A 20,669-nucleotide genomic window follows, 5' to 3' on the forward strand; every position below is an offset into this window, starting at 1 on the left:
CTATTATTATTGGAATAACAGGATACATGCCAGTCTGCCTGGAGCGAAGTAGAACTGAACATGGGTTCTTGGAGAAAGAATGCAATTCTTTAATTCATAAACTAGAAAAGATCACAATATCTAGGAGAATAAAAATTTGAAGGACTTTTTTAAGATTGAAAGGATGTTGAACAAACCAAGATGCTTAACTACCAAGCAGGTCAGCGCTGGATTAACCATTAAGTAAAATAAGCACGTGCTTAGGGCATCAAGGGAAGAAGGAGGCACCACAAAAATGGTAAATGGTTTACGGCACAAAAGGAATCACTTTAAACTTTCTAAAATAACATTTGGGATGCCTTTATCTCTACTAAGTATAGATGCAAATGTATTACCAAAGATTAATTTTGAGGATCTGATCAAAGACTTCCCGATTCAAAAAGTAGGAGGAAACTTTTCAGATATACATAAAGTAGAAGTATACAAAAATGAATATTATTTTCCTTCTTACTGTTTTGTTTTGTTTTGAAAAATATATTATTTTACGGTTTGTTATCGTTTATATTTTGAATTACGAAGTGCTTAGGGCCTCGATGGGTCTTAATCCGGCCCTGAAGCAGGTGGGCAGTTAAAGTTAATTCTAAATTAAAAAGAGAACAAGAAAATATACATACATACATGTATGTATGTATGTATGTATGTATGTATGTATGTATGTATGTTTTCTGTCTTTGAAATTTAAACAGCTGTTGCTGAAACGTGAACTCATTTCCTTCTTGATATGATGGGTTGTACTTTAGGAGAGGCTACTATTTCTGTCAATGTTGTTAATATCTCCTAGCTTGCATGTATATGTGCCCAGGCATAACTTTTTGCTGATATGTATGTCATTATTCCGTTTCATTTCAAGATTTCTTGGCAACAGAGAAAGAGCCGGTCTCATTGGAATTTCAACATCAGCAACAGGGCATTTTTGCATGCATGCATGTATGTATGTATGTATGTATGTATGTATGTATGCATGTATGTATGTATATATGTATGCATGCATGTATGTATGTATATGTGCAGATTTGTATATTTTGTTTTATGTATGTCTTCTCATGCATATACTTGTATATCTAGACATACTCATACATATTTAAATGATAAACTTCTGGAAAGTTTTACAGTAATAGTTTTCGAATTAGCTTTCTCCTTTCTGGTTTTGAGAAGTCTAATTTCTCAAGATTGGTATTTAGGCAGTGTGTTACATATCCCAAGGCCCCAATAATTACTGGTATAAATCTGAACTTGTAATCTGGATAGAATTACTACAGATTTCTCTATAGTTCAGTGTAGGTATTCTCTTTTTCACTGATCTTCAGTTTTATGTTAACATCCTCTGGGCAGCTAATTTCTACAGCCGTACAGTTTCTCTTCTCTATTCCAAATCATTATATCAGGTCTGTTGGGCTTACATTTTATTAAGGTTTTCACTGGGACATTCCACCAGTATTCTTTTTTATTATGAGTGACCCTGGCTTCTACAATACTGTGGGTTCTTGCTTGTTTGTCCTCGCGGTTATTCATCCGATGGATTTCATTATAGAGTGTCCTAGCTACAACATCATGTCTCATCGGTAGATAATACGGTGATGACATTTTCGGACAACTGCTTATGATGTGGATATCTTCGGTCTGCATCAGTTGTCACACTTTACTGCTTTTCCTGCATCTCTATCCCTTTTGTGTATCAGGAATTGGTTGATATTTCCTGTTCTTCCTGGATTGCAAACGTATACCCTTCAAAGTGAGAGGTAGTAATCCGGTTATTGATCCATGATCGGCTGCTTTGATGATCAATGTTACTATCATCTCAGAGTTTTCAACTAACATGTCCATGCATAGTCTTCAGCTCATCCTTTCTTCTGATGATGCATCGCGGTAGAATGCATGTGTGTATGTGTGTATGTATGTATGTATGTATGTATGTATGTATGTATGTATGTATGTATGTACGTATGTATGTATATGTATGTATGTATGTATGTATGTATGTATGTATACATGTATGTTCTCTTCCTCTTTTTAATATCAGAGTAAACTTTGACCGACAACGTACTTGGTAGCAAGGTTGTGAAGGAAAGTATCTTCTTTTAATCGTCATCTTTTAAATCTTAAGGCGTTACAGACTTTTATAGTCTCAGACATCGTGTAATCATTTGTAGTAAAATGAATTAAGGATTTGCGTTCTCTCCCCAAGATCCGAGGTTCAGTCGTACTTCGCTCCTCCAGACAGCCTGGTATGCATCCTGTTGCCTCAATAATATTAGGTATGAGGCTGAAAGAGTATCTTGGGTACTGGATTTGCAAACTACTTATGAACGGTCCATAGATGTCCTCTTTCTCTTGTATTTTTCTTCCCACATTCGGGTTCAGAGGACAGCTCATATCCAAAACAGAACATATCTTTTCTATGTACGTACGTATGTATATATTTATGCATGCATGTGTGCGTTTTTATGTATGTGTACGTGTGTATGTATGTTAATAATAATAATTGCTTACTGAGACGGCCATTTTATTCATAGATAGACAGACAGACAGACAGACAGACAGACAGATAGATAGATAGATAGATAGATAGATAGATAGATAGATAGATAGATAGATAGATTGATAGATACATCGATAGATAGATAGATAGATAGATAGATAGATAGATAGATAGATAAACAGAGAGAAAGAAAAAGAAAGAGAGAGTAGTATGTGTGAGTGAAAGAAAACATAAGTGAATGGTATAATTGTTCAGGTACTATTGTATTGTGTTACAAATAGATAACATGGTAATGTCCTTTAACGCTGCTACGTTTTCTCATATAGCAAAAATTATGTCAGACCCCCCAATATTGTATAGGAATTGAAGTTCATGCAGTGACACAACTACCCTATCTTTAAGAGGACCTGGTCGTGCGTGATTAGCGGTAAAGATGGAATATGTGTGTGACGCTACGACTGAAGAGAAATAACTTTGCAGCGGGATGACTATAGATTTGTGTGTGTGTGAGCACACACACACACACACACACACACACACACATGAATATAATTACCTCCGGCTGATACAAAATTTTGACACAAGTCAGCAATTTCAAGGGAAAGATAAGTTGATCGCATGGATTTCCCCTCCAATCCCAGGGCTCAATTAGTACTTGATTTTTATCGAACCCGGAATGGTAAAGTCAGTCTTAGCAGAATTTGAACTCAGAACATAAAGAATGGGAAGAAATGCCGCTTAGCATTTTGTCCGATGCGCTAACAATTCAGCCAGCTCAACTATCTTTTATATTTTTTATAATAGACGCGAAATTCTGTCTGTCCGCCCGTCCGGGACCCCTGTATCTCAGCCTATATTTGCTCTACATAGACATATTTTACCTTTTTTTTGGAATCAGGATGATCCTGGGATTGAAAATCTGCCCTTCATTTGGTTCTTGAACATCCAGCATTGGGATCGGGTCTGGATGAGGATTTGTTATATGCTAACAATTGAAAATTCAAATTTTAAAAGACCTCCCAAAATTTGTGGACTTAAAAGTTTCTCATTTAAACTGAATTTGAAGTAATACCAAAATTTGGTGAATTTAGAAAACATTTTCAATTCAGTTCATTTGAAACCAGATTCGAATTAGAGTGAGAGGTTTCGTGCTCGTGAGGTTTCGAAGTTCCGCGGAGTTTGTGAATTGAAGCGCTCGGAAGAAAATACTGAAGAACTCGAATTTTCGGCCAAATTGAACTTTTGACTCAAATCAGACTTTCGGCCCAAATCGGTTTTTCGGCTCAAATCGAACTTTCGGCTCAAACAGGACTTCGGCCCAAATTTGATCCAGATTAGACTTTCGGTCGGATCAGATTTTCAGCGGAGCCAATTTATTCAGAGATTTGGATGCTGGAAGATTAGCAGCTCAGCTACTGGATCTGGGAAATGAAAGCATTCAGCAAGACAATAATGGAGACATCACTTTTTCAAATGGCTGCGGCATTTTGGTCAAAACTTATCAAGGTATACCAAATATTAGACGCAATTGGCTTTGTGAAAAAGCCATACTTGCACCAAAGAATGAAACTGTCCAGGATGTCAAATGGAAACATGCAATCAATCAATACCGAGAAAAAAAAAAATTATTTCTCAATGGATACTGTTGTGGACCCCAATGACGCTGTGAATTATCCTACTAAGTTTCTTAACTCTTTAGATCATCCTGGAATGCCTTCTCACAAACTGACATCGAAAGGAGTTCCAATCATGCTTTTGAGAAATCTTCCAAAGCTGTGCAATGGAACCAGACTGATTGTCAGGCAAATGCATTCACGTCTTTTGGAAGCACCAATCCTCACTAGACAAGGAAAGGGAGAAAATAACATTCTTCCACTGCTTTAGGGACCAATTCTGTAGGTTTTTACTCCACTCTCAATGCTTTGCAACGTTTCTTTTTGAAAGTAGTGGTTTTTTGATTGCAGCCAGCACGTGAAATCCGGCTTTGTGCAGCTCCTGGCGAACAATTTCTGTGGAAACTGGGTTCTCAAGGTGGTCTGCAGAAATTTTGGGTGCTGTACTTTTGTGATCGTTTATAACAATTCGCGTAAAAATCCAACAGTCTCTGTCTGAAAGTTTTGGTTTTCTTCCGGAGTTTTGTTTCGACGAGGAGGTTTTTCCCTCTTTTTCAAAGGCTATCATTACTTTTGAGACAGTACTTCTTGATACACCAAACATTTCAGCTGTTTTCGTTACGCTAGCATCTGCCATACGAGCACCAACAACTTGACCTCTTTGAAAGTCCGATAGATCTGTCATTTTAATGAATTTTAGTTACCTTTTTCTGATGAAACCTGAAAAGAAACAGCAATTTTAGCAAAACCTTTTAAGCAACACTAATAATAAATAAATAAATAAAAACATAAAAATAAACAAGCTTTTGGTGGTTTTATAGATATTTCAAAATTATGATGTTATGATGCTAGGTGTTTCCATTATTTTGTCCAACCCCTGTATATATATTATATATACTAATATATACACACTAGCGTAGGTGGGGAGATGGCGGTACTTTTGGGTCTGCTATGAGCAAAATGTGTCTTTTGTGGGGTTAGGGTTAGGGTTAGGGCGGCAAACAGAAGGGCCGCTCCGGGCGGTACACACTCTAGCTACGCTAGTGTATATACACATATATTAACATATACACTAATATATTCACATAACATATACATGCACAAGTATATATTTATATATACTATCAGATAAAGGATCATGAAAAACTGTTTTCATATTGTAAGAGAAAAAATCTCAGATCTTTTTTAAGAAGTCTTGATAAGTTACTTTTCTTCTTTCTTTCTAAAACTTTTTCGCTTGTCGATATTATATTTAGATGTCAAGTACATTCATGCATAGTACATACTTACATACCCCCCCCCCCCACACGCACACGCTAATACACACACATGTTTGTATGCATGCATATATGTATGTATACATGCATATATGCATGCATGCATGTATGTGTATATATGTATATATATATATATATGTATATATATATATATATATATATATATATATATATATATATATATATATGTATGTAAACTGTTGGTATACCACAAAATGAACTTTGCTCCGGCTGCACCTCGGAAAGAGACTTTCCGAGGTGCAGATCCACGGTATCATAAGGCAAGCAGAGGCCTGGATATGTTTGTACTACAAGAGAGCTTTGTCGAGAATCTTGTTGCACTCTCGATGCTTCAGGGCTAAGTGTTGATTCATGACCATTCACGACCACCCGTAGAATGTTACAACTTAATCCGGCCTGCATTAAGTCTGAAGTTTTGGGTTTGCAATGTCAAGTTTCGATAATTAAATATCAAAATAACAATAAAATAAGTAGAGGACTGAAGTAGAACACTTCAAAATCCTGTACCTAATGGGAAGGGGAAGCGAACAGAAGTTGTAGTGGTGTCGGGCAAAAGTGTTCAAAAAATAAAAAGACTTTTGGAAATTCATTTCTTTTTCAGAATACTAAAAAGTGAAGGAAAATTTTACTCTTTTCTTTTCTCGTGAAATATGGGAAATTGAAGGAGAGCTGTTCCAAAAGTCCTTTAAAGTTAGTACTGGGGTCGATTTGATGGACTAAAAACGCTTTGAAGATGGTAACCTAGAATAATCGTAATCCGCTGACTGAAATTAGTGAACAAAAAGTAAATAAAGCATTTTTGAGGGGGGAGAGAGAGAGAGAGAGGTGGGACGGAGAGGGGAAGAGAAAGATCAATTGATTAATAGAGAAAAACGAAAAGAAAAGAAAAGTGAGAAGAGACAATCAATAATGAGAGTTGTTTCCCCTTATATTTTAAACAACACGAATTAGCATAACAACAACAAACAACAAAACGAAGGAACACAAATAAATAACAAGAGGAGGAGGAGAACAAGAAGTATTATGGGTGGGAGCCAAAGAGTTTTGATAGCAGCACGGTTCGCCTGGTTGGCTGACGACGGCTGGGCTTGAACTTATCACGTGGCTAAAGCCAGCATTACCTTTGTTTCCTTCTGTGCAGTCTGCAAAATGCTGCTGAAATTAACCCACTTCAGACTCGTCCACACTGTCTTCAAAGTAAGCATTTTCAAAATATTCTCTGTTGATTTTAGGCCACAAAGCTTACTGGTGGCACACAAGTTTCGGTTACTAAACTTTTACATGTGGGCCTGTTCGCACTGAACTGTTTAACTTTGTTGTTTTTATTTAGCTCCTTCCTCACATTTCATGAGCAGACCACAATTGAAGGCTTTTCCTACCGTGCCCACCCTGTCTTTTTTTTTTTTTGTGAGTGAGTTTGTTTTTCAAACAAGTCCTTCCTTTAATTAAGACGAAGAAATTTTAGCATCAGAGTAACGACTATTTAAGGCGACCTTGTCGATTGTTATCAATGCACACGAATATTTGTAAATAATTTATTCGGTAACATGAGAAAAAAGCGGAATATTATAGAAAATGAGATTAGCGATGTTGGGATGTGGAGGGTTGTAAGGATCTAGTATACCTTTCTCAATTATCGAAACATAAGTTGATGCTTCAAAGCATGTAAATCGTAGTACCACCCCTTTATTTTCGATAATTTTGTATAATTCGTATATTAGTATATTTAGTTATTTATGAATGTATATGTGACACAGTCCTGTTGCCCCTGTATAAAACTTAACATTGTAATTTGTAAGAAATTGCGATTTATTGAAATGAAACGTTATATAAGATGTCATGAAGTCGGGAAGGGCGAAAAAAAATGTTCTTTTTCTGTACCTTCGAAATCTTCCATGTTCAAAACATGATTCGAAGATTCGAATTAATTATTATGAATAAATAAAATTTCAAAAAGTTAAAAGTGGTTGCTACATAAATTCCTATTTTGGAACATTTTATTTATTCGTTTTGATAATACAGGAGAGCCAAGACCAGTTTTTACATTACCCATTACTTCAATTTCAAATTTCGCCGCTTTTCTTATTTTCCTTTTAATTGTTAAACAAAACAAAAACTTTTTTTCAATAATTATTCTTAAATACAAAATGTAATCTTGTATTTATCTTTCTTTTGGTGCATCTTTGTGTGTGTTTTTCTTCCTGGTAAATGAAATCTGTGTCCTTGTAATATTTGCGTGTTTTTCAAGGCTGTTTTATTATGCACGATAAACATTTTCAGAATACATTCGTAAGCAAAAATGATTTTGATAATTCGCTTGTCGTATGTTTTTTTTTTTTTTAATATATATATATATTTCTTGATTTGATAAAAATTTTAAAAGAATAAATTTGAATCGTCTTTGTTTTGCCCCATTTCAAACCTAGATTCGGCTGCTATTTCTAACAGCTTGTATGACCATGTACAAGTTGTTTAGTCGTAGAACATTAATGAGAAGTGGTCCAGTTGGCGAAGGTAAAGAATACGTACACCCAGTGTTTAGGGTAAAGGTTTTTATTACGCCGAAAACTAGTGGTGTACGTATTCTTTACCTCCGCCGGTCCAGCCATGGCAATTCTCATCATTGTGCCTATAGTATGTATGTTCAGGTAGTAGAAAGGGATCTTTTTTAAAACGGGGGCCACATTTTTCATTAACGAAACACTTTGAAACTTGGAACACTGGTAGAATGTGTCATATAAAACATCTTTTTCTCTTAGTCTTCTTAAAAAAAAAGAAATCCCTAAGTTATTCCATGTTAAAGTTGTCGTATTTCTGTAATTTCAACCAATCACTGACGTCCATTCAGCCGATATACATTAAGTGCCGACTACATAAACAAACGATTCTGAAACAATTCTATCGGTGATAGGGTTAGGGTAAAACAGCAAATTTAAAAAGAAAAAAGCAAAACTAAGTCAGTGATTGGTTGAAATTATCGAAATAAGACAATTTTTTACATGAAATAAATTCGAATACAAAAATATTTTTCTGTTCTATAACACAAAATAGATAAGTATACGAAGTTTGAAAGTCTTTCGGTACCAAAAACACTACGTAAAACATTAATGAAAAATGTGACCCCCGTTTTAAAAAAGATCCGTAGAAAGTAATTCGAGTGAGACTTAGCTGTTATTTCTAGCCAATCAATCATACGGCCACATAGAAAGCCCGGTACTACTAAAGCAGCACGGTCCCGAACGCGCAGTCACGTGTCCGCACTAGCTAGTCGTGAGTGTTCGATCCTAACCCTAACCCTAAACACGTATTCATTTGCACACGCGGGTTAGGGATAGGGTTAGGGTTAGGATCGACCACTCACGACTAGCTAGCGCGTTCGGGACCGTGCTGCTTTAGTAGTACCAGAAAGCCCTTTATTTCTTATTCCCGCGTGAGATGGCGAACTAGCAGAAGCGTGAGATGGCGAACTAGCAAAAGTGTGAGCATGCCGGAGAAAGTGCTTTGGGCATTTCGTCCGTCTTTACATTCTGAGTTCAAATTCCGTCGCTGTCTGCTTTGCCTTTCCTTTCGAGATCGGTATAAATGACTAGTCCCCTCCCATTAAATTCCAGGCCTTTAGTTATACTCAACGCTGGATTAAGCACGTGTTTTGGTCCTCACGTTGCTGAACATAGGCAAACTTCTTTTCTGCTACTCCCTTGGCTATATATACCTGTCTTCTAGCTTCCCTTCTGGCTAATTGATACAGTCCTCTGCTACCCCTACTCTTCCAGGGTTGTTTCTTTGCTCAAATGGCCCTGTCTACACCACCATATTACTCTAGGTCTGTAAGGGACTTTGCTCCAGATTTGGTCTGTGGCGCTTAGCAAGCTGTCTCGCAGGAATTCCCAGCTGCCTTATCTTTTTCCAGAATATTAGCTCATCAATATTTGGAATATGAGACATATCACAAAAAAACTACAAAGAATAACATGTTGAAAAACCCATTAGGATATAAAAAGTGAAAAGATTGCCTTCGACTTTTTTCTAGCCAAAAAGGGTTTTCTACATTATATTTTCATGCTATTCTTTCTAGCGTTATATGATGTACCTCAGGAGTACATCATATAACATTATTCAAAGAAAGAATTATTTCTCATTCCCCCAAAAGTTTATAAATTCTTATGAGGTCAACAATATATATTACCATAGTTTTAATGTCCATTTCCCCCTGTTTTTATGAATCAGGTCAAATTCATTGAGTTCCTCTCAAACATTTCCTTGCAAAATAGTATTTTCCCATGGCCAGATATGTTTCCATGAAAGATTGGAAATAAAAGACCCTACTTATGACTGGTGCACATTATCAAAACACATGTGCACATGTACATAGACTTGGGAATAGTGGGGTGCAGGCGTTGTAAGTGCATCCCCTAAAGATTTTGAACAAGTGCAGGCATGGCTGTGTGGTAAGAAGCTTGCTTCCCAACCACGTGGTTCTGGCAAGTGTCTTCTACTTTCACCTTACGTTGACCAAAGCTTTGTGAGTGAATTTGGTAGATGGAAACTAAAAGAAGCATGTTGTGTGTTTGTGTTTGTCCCTCACTTTCACTTGACCACTGGTGTTGTGTTAACGCACCTGTAACTTAACAGTTCAGTAAAAGAGAACAGTAAAATGTGAGGCACCCACGCCAGTGACATGTGCGAGGCACTCGGTACACTATGCAGTGGTTGGCATTAAGAAGGGCATCCTACCATAGGAAGCAAGCCAAAACAGACTGGGGCTTGGTGCCACTCTTTGGCTTGCCATTTCCAGTCAAACCATCTAACCCATGCTAGCATGGAAAACAGATGCTAAGTGCTGATGGTGTTGCTGTTTATGGAAGATGAGTGAAATGAAAATTGCTTTACTTGAAAAAACAGGTAAGGGTTTGCAAAAAGAAGGGCACACATACACATATGAGAACCAAAAATTAAAAAAACCCCGACACAGACATCCCTTTCTCGCATATATATTCATTTGCAGTCCCCTTCTACTCACACTGACCTTACATATACATGTATGCATATGAGACCCCACATGGTCTGTAAGCCTACTAGAAATAGCAACTAAGTTTCCCTCAGATATCACTACTTCAATTAAAAAAACAAGGACACGTTGGATGATGTATTGTATTCCCAGATACCCACTCCTAAAAGGATAAGATGTACCTGGCTACAACACCTTTGATCATCAGTTCTGACCTGGAACCAAATAACACGCACACCACCTGTGTTGTCTTTGTTTAACCCTTTAGCAATTAAAGGGCCATATCTAGCCCAAATATTCTACTTTATGTTCAAACTGGTCAGATCTGTCACTCTAAAATTAAACAAGCATGCTATTGAAATCTCAATGCTATGAAATAATGCTTGATTAATTCAAAACATTGCATTTAACAGTTATCTGAATAATAATGGAATTAAACAGATGTCTGTAGTTGTGTCATTATATTAATTAGACATAGGTTAATTCAGAACATACAGGGTTGGGTAGAGGTGGCTCCGTTATCAGTCTGGTTCACTCCTTGAATCAGATTTTTCTCTCAGAAAAAAAAAATAAAACCAACATATTGTGATTTAATCCTTTTCTTTCTCTGTCCTCATCCTCCTTGTTTTAAGTTGTTGACCTAAATTATAATTTCCATCACCTCATCCACCCACCTTAGTTTTTCGAAGCCAGAGTAAACCGCTGCGTCTTCTCTCAATCTGCTAAAAATAATCAAATTTCGCAAATCACACTTTTATAATTTAAGGAAAAGATATCTTTTGATAACATGTCCCTCTGTTCTCTTGCATGTAGGAAAATGGCTGTGTGGTTAAGAAGCTTGCTTCTCAACCATATAGTTTCAGGTTCAGTCCTTCAATGTGGAACCTAGGTAAGTGAATTTTACTGTAGCCTCAGGAGGACCAAATCTCTGAGTGGATATAGTGGAAAGACATTGAAAGAAGCTAATTGTGTGTGTGTGTACATCTTTGACATCATGTGCTGATTGTAAATGAGCCTCGGTATCATAGAAGTGATGTCTGTTTCTGGCCTTCCATGAAAAACCTATTTGGCTGCAGTAAATCTGCCTCAACAAATTCCATCTGACTCGTGCAAGTATGAAAAAGTGGTATTAATGATGATGAGGACTGTGGTAAGAAGTTATTTCTGAATCACATGGTTCTGGTTTCAGTTCCTCTGTGTGGCAGCTTGGGCAAATATTTTCTACTATAGCCTTAGACTAACCAATGTCTTTAGGGGATTTGGTAGATGGAAACTGACAGAAACCTATTGTGTGTGTATATATCATCATCATCATCGTTTAACGTCTGCTTTCCATGCTAGCATGGGTTGGACGATTTGACTGAGGACTGGTGAACCAGGTGGCTACACCAGGCTCCAATCTGATTTGGCAGAGTTTCTACAGCTGGATGCCCTTCCTAACGCCAACCACTCTGAGAGTGTAGTGGGTACTTTTACGTGCCACCGGCATGAGGGCCAGTCGCACAGTACTGGCAACGGTCACGCTCAAAATGGTGGCATGGGTTGGATGTGAATTTGAAAGCAAATTCACTCTTGGAAGTAAATTTGAAGAAAGATATAATATTATGGTTGATATCCACCCCACTACCACCACAGTTGGAACTGTTGTTGCTGTTACAGTTATTTATTCATTGGTCAGTCCTTACTGAGCAGGGTTGTGGTTAAGCATGACCAACTCTGACCATTCCATTTTTTAAATTTTATTAATGACCTCTTTTGATATGGTAGATTCTGGTTTGAGGAAGATTTTGCTGCTATTTCTAACTTTGTGAATGTCTGCACAGAGGCCTGCTCCTTCGTGGGTCTGAATTTCTGTGTATTTATCTGTACTGTTTAACTCCCAGATCAGCCCTAATTGAGCCAGAGGTTTAACCATCCATTTTTAGAGGTACGATGTTATTTGTAATTTGAGGGAACTTACTTGCTGTTTTTAGCAGTTCAGGTAACTACAAAGAGCAAGCAAGAGCAGCCCTTCTTGAGAAGTGGGTTACATGAGACAGCTCATCATCAGGCAGGTTGCACTATTAAAAACATTCAAGATAATTTTTTATTAGGTGTGCTATTCAGAAAGACCCATGGATCAGTTTGTCCATGACTAGTGTACAGGCTCCCTGCTTGTGTTGTCATGGTTACATATACAGAGTGATGGACATTTCTCATCCAATGTCCTAACAATTTCACCAATCTTGGGCTTTAGTTTATTACAAGCCCAAAAGGATGAAGGGCAAAGTTAACTTTGACTGGAATTGAACTCCGTTCAGTGAGAATTGAAACCAATGCCACATGGTATTTTGTGTTGTGTTCTAGTAATCACTGTCTTGTATGTTTATTTAATTGATCAGCACAATGGCATGTTGCTGAAGTAATTAGCTGTCACAGCTGGATATCTCTTCCTGTTGCTAACATGAAACAATGAATTGCTAACTCAACAATGAAATTGCAACTTAGCCTGTTACTGTCTGACTTGCAAACTAGAGTGAACAGTTTTGTGTTTACTTTCAGATGGTGTCCTAAAACTTGTGCTTTAGTCATTTTGATACCAACTCACCTGGTTCTGTGATACAACTTTTCTGTTTCAAAGTCATCTCAATTAAAACGTTCTATAAAAATGTTATACTCATCTATGTTCCAAGCATCACTTTGATAATGACAGTTGTTTTATTAAATTCTTTATTTTGAAATTAATAGAAATAAAAGCAGTGTTTTTCTGCATGAAGATGGTTACAAAAGGGTTCAAGTGATCTTAATTAAAATCTTCCATCAAAATTTCATGTTAATTTATTTTCTAAACACTAGCCTAAGAATGACAGTTATTTTACTAAGTTCTTCATTTTTCAAAATTATTTTAAACAAAAATAGTATTTTCTACAAAAATTTTGTAACAAGTGGGTTAAGACAGGAATAAGCTGATGTCAAAACAATTTAAGTGATCTAAATTAAAACCTATCAAAATCTCATTAATTTATGTTCCAAATACCAGCTTCATTAAGGCAGTTATTTACTAAATTTCCTTTATTTTCTAAATTAAAATAAAGGCAATGTATTTTTAAATAGAAATATGGTAATGAAAGAGTTAATATACATGTCTTCACTACTTCAACTCCAGAGAAAATTTGCATATTTTTGATTCTATTGGTTTTACAGCTGAACGCCTTTACCTCTTGTGAACCACTCAGTTGTAAGATGTGGGACAACTATTTTGTCAGGCCGACAAGTTAGCAGTGTTACATCTCTTGCCCAAGATCATAATATATCAGATATAACTGCCATGTTATTAGGTGATTATTAGGTGTGTAAAAGTAGTGAGCAGGCAGAATCATTAGCATGCCAGGCAAAATGCTTAGTGGCATTCCATCCATCTTTACGTTCTGAGTTCAAATTCCACTGAGTTTCACTTTGCCTTTCATCTTTTCAGGGTCAATAAAATAAATGCAATTTGAGCATTGGGGGTCAATGTAATTAACTTACCCCCTCTCCCGAAGTTGTTGGCCTTGTGTCAAAATTTGAAACCATTTTTGTTTATTACCCACAGGAGGCTAAACATAGAGAGGACAAACAAGGACAGACAAAGCAATTAAGTTGATTACATTGACCCCAGTGCCTAACTGGTACTTATTTAATCAAACTTGAAAGGATGAAATGCAAAATTGACCTCAGCATAATTTGAACTCAGAACATAATGGCAGCCAAAATGCTGCTAAGCATTCTGGCTAACGATTCTGCCAGCTCGCTGCCTTATTTGAAACCATTGCTACATGTCTAGTGTAATGGTAAGTGTTAGGTTAATATGCACAAGATTGTGAGCTGAATTCCTGGAATAGGCGGGATATATTCTGTCCTTGAGCAAGATATATTACTTCATATTGCTCCAGGTTAATCATATGAAAATGAATGCCAGCCCCATTACTGGTGCAGCCCTGTCTCTCTCCAGTTGTAACTTCCTCAATATTCTTCTGAGTCAAGGAGTGGCAGGGTTGAGAAGGTGATCCATTGATCAGCTAAGTGTCTTTATTGGTCAGTTCACATTCTGTTGATTTATGTTACTATTGTTTACACCATTCCACTTTATTGTCTTTTAATAATTGTTCTCTCATTGTAGCAACTTCTCCCTCCCTCTGCTGCCACCATCACCAAAGTTGGTCAGCATCGGACAATATGGACTGGTCAGGAAGAACTGAAAGATGTTGACCCTGAGATGCATGACCTGTTACAGAAGGAGAAAAGCCGACAAATTTATGGATTAGAATTAATTGCTTCAGAAGTTTGTATATTTATCCATATTTCATTGTAATTGGGTTCTCCCCTCACTGCTATGACTCCCTCCCTTCATGCACTGTCTACATCCTCCTCCACCATCTCTCCTATCCTCCCACCATCAGCATCTTTACTACTCCTGCTATTTGTTGCCCACCACTCTTCTGTGCTCCTCATCCCCAGCTTTTCTTATCCTCCCTTCATCCATTTTCGTAGTCTGCTCCTCTCCCCTTTCACCTTCTCATACAATCTCACAAACCACCCACACATCAACTGCTGCTCAGCTTGTGTCTTGTGGGGGTGGGGGGTCCCTGGACATCTTAATTACCATTATCTATGTGTGCAACTCCTACTAATCATTTTTTTTTCGGTTCTCCCTGCCCTTTTTTTTTTTCATACTAGATGGGAGTAGCCGTGAACCTGCTCTGCCTGCCCTCACTCCCTAGCATGATTCTGACCCCCTGCTACACAGACACCTACCCCGAGCCAGTAGCCCTGTGAACAGCATGGTGATCTCAATAGTGCAGGTGGCACGAAAAACACCCAGTCCTTGTTGTAAAGTGGTTGGCCTTGAGAAAAGCATTCAGCCATAAAAACAATGCCAAAGCAGACACTGGTGCTATATGCAGTCCTTGGACACCTCAGTTCCTGTCAAACCATCCAACCCATGCAAGCATGGAAAGGGTGAAAGGGTAACCCCCTTCAGTCATGAATGACCATGGGATTGCATCTAGAAAGTTCCCCTCTGGGGCATAAGTCCAGGCAAGGTTGTTTATGGAAAGCCAGCAGTCACCCATGCATACCAGCCTCCCCTCTCCACACCACCGATGTTATCCAAAGGAAGGGCAAAGGGGTCAATACAGCTTGGCACATGTGATGTCGCAACTCATTTCTACAGCTGAGTGAACTGGAGCAACATGAAATAAAGTGTCTTGCTCAAGAACACAACATGCAGCCTGGTCCGGGAATCGAACTCACAACCTCGATGTGCCTTCACTTGCATGGAACAGTGTTACATGATGATGATGATATATAAAGAGAAGAGTATCATGACAGTCATTTGAGAGTTAGACAAAATGCCTTGTATTTCTTCCAGTTCTTTATAGTCTAAGTTCAAATCTTGTTGAGGTCAACTTTATCTGTCAATCATCTGGATCTCTTTGATTACTATTTTATTCTGGTGGACCCCCATAATCATTCTATGTTTAAAAACTAGTTTTACAGAAACTTTTTTCAAAATTCCTATTTTATTTTTCACACATTAACTTGTGTAGGTTGAACTATGTAAAATTAGAGAAAGGAACTTGTTTCTTGCAATACATACCAACATATCTAAAGTAAATCTTTTTTCAGGGGCCCTTAAAATGTCATTGTGGATCCCCGATTTACTACTTTGTTGTGTGGACCCCCAAGAATCTTATATGGACCCTGGTTGAGAACCACTGCCTTATATCAAAATTTCATGATAATTTATGTCCCAAAAACCAGCTTTATAATGAGTTATTTTACTGAATTCTTAATTATTTTCAAAATTGATTGAAACAGAAACTGTAGTTCATCAGAAATGTGGTAACAAATGAGTTAATATCCTTGTTTTTACCGTTTCTTCTGTAGAACTTTGCAAGTAGAGCTGTGATTGATGTTACAGGCTCATGCCTCACCAATAAGTATTCTGAAGGCTACCCAGGGGCACGGTGAGTATTTTTTTGTTGTTTATCACCCTACTCCCTGCTGACCCATCAAAGATATTCCACCCATGAACAATCAGTCATTACTCATATGTATATCTCGGACCACAGTATCTGACGTACATTTTATTTATTTTAAAGGTGGTGGGATGTGATTTGAGGGGGTTTTGCTGCTATATTTAGTACGAAAATGGTGCGAGACAAATATTTTGAGAAGATTACATCATTTCAACTAGTTAAATCAAATCAATGAAGATAAAAACACCAACATCGTTTTAACATACACTTTTCCAAACTTGCAGAGGTTAGAGTTTATGGAGGCATATTATTTCTCCTTGGCCAGATATGTTTCTGCAGAATATCGGAAATGAGGACAGCTGTCTAAAGAAGTGCCGATCTCTGTGGAGGGAACCTGTAGTAGAGGTAGACCCAGGAAGACATGGGAGGAGGTGGTGAAGAATGATCTTTAGAATTTTGGGCCTCACAGAGGCAATGTCTAGTGTTTGAGAAGACCTGTCAAGCCAAGTGAAATCATAGTCTTGGCTGATGCTGTTGTCATGTAATGGGAACCTGTACCAGTGTCGGCTATATGGAGGCAAAGTGGCACACGAAAAGCTCCTTTTGAGTGTTGGGCCTCACAGAGGCAATGACCAAGACTATGTTGAGCCTGAGAAGACCCTTCAAGCCAAGTAAAATCACAGTGGTGGCAGATACTGGTGTCATGAAAATGGCATCTGTGCCAGTGGCACGTAAAAGCACCTGTAACACTCTCAGTCATTGGCATCCAGCTGTAGAAACCCTGCCAAATCAGACTGGATCCTGGTGCAGCCTTGCAGCTTGCCAGCCCTGGTCAAGCTGTCCAACCCATGCCAGCATGGACAGTGGACACTAAATGATGATGATACTGATTGTGTAACAGCATATTCATTTACAACAATCACGCAATGTCAAAGCAGGTACACATGCACTCACACATGAGTTCTTTCAATTTCTTTTCACCAGATCTTCTCACAAGGCGTTGGTTGGCCCGGAGGTATTGTGGAAGACACTTGCCCAAGGTGCCATGCAAAGGGACTGAGCTTGGAACCATGTCGTTGGCAAGCATGCTTCTTAACCATACAGCCATGCCTGCATCTATAATGAGGATGAATAATAATAATAATAATAATAATCCAGCTGTAGAGGTCATGCCAAAACATACAATGGGGCCTGGTACAGCTTCCAACTTTGCCAGCTCCTGCAAACCATCCAACCCATGCCAGCATGGAAAACTAACATTAAATGATGATGATAATCTCCAAATATATATTGTATTTGTTTATCTAAGATAAGAATATTTTTATCTATTAACTGTAATTTAATATTTCTTAAATCTGTTGTTATTCATCTTTCCTGTCCTTCGTTGGCCCTTATCATTTAGACACACACACACACACACACACACACACACTCTCTCTGCCCTACATCAGCTCTTATGAGTACATGAGTACCCCACTATTTCTCATTGACCTCATTTATTAGCTGATACTACTTATCTATTTCTGCTGCCATCTCTGTCTTCAATTTAACTCTAACTTGTCTTCTGTCTCATATTCTTTTTCTCTTCCACTGCCTTCTTTGGTCAAGTAAAATGATTGACATCTTCATTTGCAATGTCTTTTCTATTCATTTATAGTCAGTATTTGAATGGGTTTATCACTCCTATTACAGCTACCAGTATCTACTGCAACTACCAATACCAACTATTAGAACCATTAATACAATTAAAACCATCAATTCTAACTGTTATAGCTATCAGTTAATCACCCCCATATTATTATAATGACCAGTACTATTATGTTATCTAATACTCTTAGAGCCAGAAATACTGTAATAGTCGTCAGGTGTCGCTAAGTGCAGGCATGTAATGTGGTTACTAAGTTTGCTTTCCAACCATATAGTTTTGGGTTCAGTCCTACTGTGTGGCACCTTGTGAAAATGTCTTCTACCATAGCCACAGAGAAGTTTCAAGTGTGGAAGCAAGGTCTAGAATCAAATGGCCTTAGTCAATCTAGCAAAAGCCAAAGCCTTAGTAAGTAGAAAGGCAGACAAATCACAAATCCCTTCAGGTAGATGGCCCTATTTGATCTGTAGAAAAGGTGTAGGTAGAAACTCCATAAGATGTACCTGGTGTAAGCTATGGACACATAAAAGGTGCAGCAATATCAGAGGAAGGTTAACTAGGAAGATAGTTTTTGTGTGTGGCAGATGTACAGGGGCAATAAACACTGAAAATGTGCAGAAAACAGCTTCCGTCACATGTCAGGGGAAGAAACTAGTAGTTGATAGCTTGTGTTACCTAGCGGGGTGGATACAAGAATAAGAATATCCTGGGCAAAGTTCAGAGCGCTCCTTCCTCAGAGTGAAAGGTCGATTGTATGATGCATGATGCAGTGAAACATGGGCTGTGACTGCTGAGGACATGCATAGGCTTGAAAGAAATGATGCCATTATACTCTGCTAGGTAATGTCAGTGTGCATACACAAGAGTGTAAGCGCCCTGAGAGAAAAGTGAAATATCAGATGTGGTGTGCAAGAGAGATGACTGTGCTGGTATGGTCATGTGTTGCATATGGATGAGGACTGCTGTGTGAAGAAGTGTTACACCCTAACTGTGGAGGGAACCCATGGAAGAAAGACCTGGGATGAGGTGGTTAAACACAACCTTCAAATGTTGGGCCTAACAGATGCAAGGACAAGTGACCGAAACGCATTTTGTTTGGGCCCCTTCTTTCTCACTTTGACTCATCATCCCATAGCATAAATCCACCCCACTCACTACTGTATCCTCTCTGTCAAAAAATATCTCAATCTTGCAAGCTACATGGTTACCTCAGTAGTGCTGGTGCCATGAAAAAGCCCCTATACATACTGTAATTTAGTTAGCATTAGACAGGGCATCAAGCCATAGAAACTATGCATTGCAGTAGTGCTAATCCTGTTATATGTCAAAGACTAACATTACTTAATGATTTTTTTTCTTTTTTTTTTTTTAAGGCACAAAGTAAAATTTGACTGCTGTTTCTAGTCGGTTGATTAACATCATAAGAGGCTCTTTGTTGGTTGGTTACAGATTGGATATACTGGATGTTGTTGTCGTGGTGGTGAATAATTACCTGTGTTAATGAAATTAAAATATTGATGTCTTTGCAGATATTATGGAGGAAATATTTACATTGACCAAATTGAGCGTTTATGTCAGAAGAGGGCCCTGGAATGTTTCCGAGCTGATCCAGAACGATGGGGTGTGAATGTACAACCATATTCGGGGAGCCCAGCTAACATGGCTGTGTATACTGCTGTTTTAAATCCCCATGATCGAATCATGGGACAAGATTTACCGGATGGAGGACAGTATGTAATTTTTTTCCCCAATTTTTACTGTTTGTTTATTTTGGTGAGATTCTGCTTTCAGCATCCCATATAACCCCTTCTAACGTTTTCGTTTTTTGGAATTTTCAGAAAATTTTTGCGAATTTGAAGTGTGTGTATCTGTGTACATATATTTGCGTGTGTATCTGTGTACCCATATGTTTGCGTGTGTACTTGTGTACATATGCTTGCGTGTGTATTCGTGTGCATATGTTTATGTGTGTATTTGTGCATGTATGTTTGCGTGTGTGTTTGTGCACGTATGTACACACATACACAAACAAATATTGTATTTTTGTATTTGTGTACATTTATGTACGTGTGTGTGTGTGTGTGTGTGTGTGTGTGTGTGTGTGTGTGTGTGTGTGTGTGTGTGTGTGTGTGTGTAGACTAGTTTGTATTTCCCCTTGTCTTTTCATGTGTTCATTGACTGTAAACAGCGATACATGTAGTGTCCTTTGTTTGCAATCAACTGCATAAAGCATGTATGAGTTTCTTGATATGTTGCATAGTCTTTGTAGACAAAAGGTCCATTCAAATGGTGTAGCCTGTTTCCACCTCATTATGTAACTAGGTCCAGGCTCTTTATTATTCCATAAACCAGGTGATTATTACCTTGTTTGGAAACAGGTGAGGGTTGTGTGTTTACATATGATGGTTTTCCACTAGTTTGCGTCTACCAAATTCACACAATTCATTTTCCAGTCTGGGGCTATAATAAAGACACCTGGGTGCTGTGCAATGGAACTGAACCTGAAGCCACAAGATTCCAAAGCAAACTGCTTCACCACAGTCAAACCTCTATATTTGTATTAAAAAAAAAAATACGTCTTCCTTGCT

General features: G+C 38.0%; 1 protein-coding gene across 2 annotated transcripts in view; it reads left to right on the forward strand.

The window, feature by feature from the left end:
- Positions 1 to 20,669, forward strand: part of LOC106879889 (serine hydroxymethyltransferase, mitochondrial) — a 40,111-nt gene that overhangs the window by 4,329 nt on the left and 15,113 nt on the right. Inside the window, exons 1-4 of one of the 2 annotated variants that reach the window (XM_089364518.1) lie at positions 6,555 to 6,626; positions 14,576 to 14,737; positions 16,345 to 16,424; positions 19,611 to 19,811. In XM_089364518.1, coding sequence (XP_089220644.1) covers positions 6,579 to 6,626; positions 14,576 to 14,737; positions 16,345 to 16,424; positions 19,611 to 19,811 — 491 coding nt within the window. In that variant the 5' untranslated portion in view covers positions 6,555 to 6,578. Of the gene's footprint in view, positions 1 to 6,554; positions 6,627 to 14,575; positions 14,738 to 16,344; positions 16,425 to 19,610; positions 19,812 to 20,669 lie in introns of those variants that run through there. The other variant, XM_089364519.1, reaches the window with a different exon arrangement.

Source organism: Octopus bimaculoides, chromosome 16 (genome assembly GCF_046866305.1).
Source record: "Octopus bimaculoides isolate indiv1 chromosome 16, ASM4686630v1, whole genome shotgun sequence".
Lineage (NCBI taxonomy): Eukaryota > Metazoa > Mollusca > Cephalopoda > Octopoda > Octopodidae > Octopus > Octopus bimaculoides.